The sequence below is a fragment of the Morus notabilis genome, unplaced genomic scaffold (genome assembly GCF_000414095.1).
Source record: "Morus notabilis unplaced genomic scaffold, ASM41409v2 Scaffold307, whole genome shotgun sequence".
Taxonomy (NCBI): domain Eukaryota; kingdom Viridiplantae; phylum Streptophyta; class Magnoliopsida; order Rosales; family Moraceae; genus Morus; species Morus notabilis.
This window is the reverse complement of record NW_010361515.1, coordinates 680,314-682,632: the sequence shown is the minus strand read 5'-3', so window position 1 is coordinate 682,632 and position 2,319 is coordinate 680,314. Positions and strand designations below refer to the sequence as shown.

Here is a 2,319-nt window from a genome sequence, read left to right as displayed (position 1 = left end):
AACTAAGAATTTTTCCCCCTTTTGTTATTGTTTTAATCAATTCTTATATGGCATTGGTGGTCGTTTTCTACATGTGTTGTCTTCGAACTGTCAACTCTTGTTTCTTGTTGTTTTAAAGTAAAATGTTCCTATGTTACTTTTTATTGTCGTTTTCAAAAGGCATTTGAATTGTCGTTTTCAAAAGGCATTTAAATTGTCGTTTTTCCTTTTATTTTTATAGTAGTAGCTCGTTTTGATAATCATTGTCGTTTCGCATCGTGTTCCATCTCATTCTTTTGTTTAAAATGGCCGTTTCATTATTGTCGTTTCCAAATGGTCATGTCTTTTTTTCCCCTCTTTATTGTCATATTATTTTTCATCCTATTTTTAATACGTGTGCGTCATGTCGTACCTTATTGTTGTTTTTTTTTTTTTTTATGTCATTTCGATTCGTAATATGTATGTTGTCTTCTTCATGTTCTCAAGCTTCAAAGGTGTCATCTACTTCTATAGCTCTTGTAACTTTGCACGTCTATAACAGTTATTCACCCATATCATTTTTATGTATAAATTACATTTAGATTTTCTAAAAAATATATATATATATTTTGAATATCAATTTTGTAAAAGTGACATCTCTCTTATCAACCCGCAATTAGTGGTCAGGCTGTCTCCCCCAGGTTCCAATACCATCAGTCTTTTGGGAAGTGGCGGAGGCTCTATTTGAGTACCATAAGATAGGCAGTTTGATAATTTAAATTTTTAATTTGAATTGAGATGTAATTTTATGTGAGAGTTTTTAACTGTAGTAAAAAAAATTAGATGTAATTTTTTTTGAGAGCTTTTAATAGTAGCAAAATTAAAATTGAAAATTCGAATCGGTGAGATGAACGATGTCATAGATTGTATGGCCTCTAAAGGGTTTTTTTTTTTTTTTTTTTTTTTTTTGTTGGTTCTAATAAAAGCCTATAGTATTTTTTTTGACGCCATGACGTTGTGTCTGTTGTCTTTGCATTTACTCCATCTCATGTGTTTTTGCATCTCGAACTCTATTTTGTTGTTTGCTCTAGTACTCATGTCTTTTCTTGATTAATCTGAACATGTTCCGAACAAGGTAAAGGAACCTGGAACCAGAAAGCAATACAGTCCTTGATCATGACCAACTAACATTGCTCGAAAAAAATGGAGGTCGTTAGACATATTGGAATGGATCACCCAAATGCCAGTTGTTTCATCAGAAGTTACAGATCATAGAAAACACCATTTCTCCACCAAAGGCCAGGACTTAAAAGTCACATAAATATGTCAAACCATGTACCACCACAGAAAACAAAAGTACTAATATTGACCCCCGTGAAAACTTATACGCTATTCCCACTAGCACGGGATGGATGTGAGTGAGTCCGTGACTATTATGGGAAATATCATTACTAATATTTGTGCTTCAATATTTTCGCCTATATATATGTGTGTGTGTATATAGACTAGTGAGCTATTTAACTGTGCATGTGTATAACAATAATATTGATTGATATAGTTGGTTATGGGCACAGGCATTAAGAGTTACCAACTTTGTCATTTGGTGAGAAAATTATATCATTTGAGTCGTCTTTGTACTGTTGTAGATGGCTAACGTTTGTTGCTCAATTGAGTTGGAGCCGAGGACCTTAAAAGGAGGACAACTCAACCATGCTAGGGTACTATATAATACTCTCGTCTTTATTTTTCTCATTTGCTTATTTATTTTTTTATTTTTTTAAAAACTTGTATTCTCTTTCTTACTTCATTTTTGAATCCTTTGTTTTACCATCTTCCATAATTCTTCTTTTTTTTTTTTTTCTATATAATAATGACATTGTTGTTATTATTTGAGTTTTTTTTTTCCTTCCTTTTCTTGTGTAGGAAGTAGCTGCGGATGTTGTTGAAAAGTTGAAACCACATGAAGCCACAGTCATGTTCATCGAGGTTAATTTTCATGCTTTTTAGGCTGCACTAAAAGCTTATCTGATGTTTTTGTAGTTAAATGTTTTATCCTTAAATCTCAATATAATACAGGGACTGAGACCCACTGGTTCAATAAAGAAGATGAAAAAGATAACTGAAGAAGAAGAAAAGGAAGATCATCAAGTTGTTGGATACATGGAAAAGGCTAAAATGATTGAAATACCTTGCCAATGCTCATGCACTGTTGGGACTAACATTTCAGAATCTACTGAACAAGATAAGCTTAGGGAACCCCTCTCGGCCCCATTTTGAGGCTTCGTATTTGGGGTCATGTTCTTCATTGGTCTCTTGGCCATATAGAAAACCAATATTGTTTATTGGTTTCAAATAAGAACG

The 2,319-nt window shown here is 32.9% G+C and overlaps 1 protein-coding gene across 1 annotated transcript; it reads left to right on the top strand.

Annotated features, from left to right (window-relative positions):
* The first annotated feature begins 1,493 nt into the window (after window positions 1–1,493).
* LOC21408924 lies at window positions 1,494–2,319 on the top strand. Its single transcript, XM_010099825.2, has 3 exons — window positions 1,494–1,676; window positions 1,882–1,944; window positions 2,035–2,319. Exons 1-3 carry the CDS (start codon window positions 1,605–1,607, stop codon window positions 2,233–2,235), a joined length of 336 nt encoding a protein of 111 aa, XP_010098127.1. The 5' UTR covers window positions 1,494–1,604; the 3' UTR covers window positions 2,236–2,319.

What these genes read in the sequence shown, in the direction of transcription:
- LOC21408924 (XM_010099825.2), top strand. Translation starts at nt 1,605, where the DNA reads ATGGCTAACGTTTGTTGCTCAATTGAGTTGGAGCCGAGGACCTTAAAA. An exon ending in GACAACTCAACCATGCTAGG is followed by an intron (nt 1,677 to 1,881) that starts GTACTATATAAT and finishes TTTCTTGTGTAG; the next exon opens with GAAGTAGCTGCGGATGTTGT. An exon ending in CCACAGTCATGTTCATCGAG is followed by an intron (nt 1,945 to 2,034) that starts GTTAATTTTCAT and finishes AATATAATACAG; the next exon opens with GGACTGAGACCCACTGGTTC.